At 65.9% G+C, this 399-nt stretch overlaps 1 protein-coding gene across 1 annotated transcript in view; it reads right to left on the reverse strand.

Annotated features, from left to right (window-relative positions):
- The window catches only part of BMP15 (bone morphogenetic protein 15), a 1,627-nt gene that overhangs the window by 990 nt on the left and 238 nt on the right, over positions 1-399 (reverse strand). The window contains exon 2 of the mRNA XM_010186131.1: positions 317-394. Coding sequence (XP_010184433.1) covers positions 317-394 — 78 coding nt within the window. The remainder of the gene's footprint in view (positions 1-316; positions 395-399) is intronic.

The following is a 399-nucleotide window of genomic DNA, read 5'->3' on the forward strand; positions in this document are numbered from 1 at the left end:
GTGTGCTGTGGCTCGATGGTGAGAAGGACAAGGAGCGGCTAGGACAGTTCCTGTCCTCTGCATCAACAGCACAGGCCTGGCACAGCACCAGTCAGTGTTGTAAGAGGGGCACATGGGGCCAGTGGTGGCCTTGCCCATCTCCCCCCTGCCAAGGGGGACCCCACAGCCAAGGGCAGCCCCCCAGGATGCACCAGCCCTGGCCAGGATGCTGTAAAGAGGGGGAAGGAGGTGGACATAGACCCCCTCCAGGGCTCAAGTCCACCCCGTGGGCTCCACTAAGCCCCCACATTGCCCTTGGTGCCCGCCAGCTCCTTACCTGCCCAGGGCTGACCCCCGTGGGAACTTGCCCGGACCAGGCGCACGGTGTTGGTGCCCAGGCTGTGGCCGTGGCGGGGCCGT

This window comes from Mesitornis unicolor, unplaced genomic scaffold, assembly GCF_000695765.1.
Source record: "Mesitornis unicolor isolate BGI_N332 unplaced genomic scaffold, ASM69576v1 scaffold39946, whole genome shotgun sequence".
NCBI lineage: Eukaryota > Metazoa > Chordata > Aves > Mesitornithiformes > Mesitornithidae > Mesitornis > Mesitornis unicolor.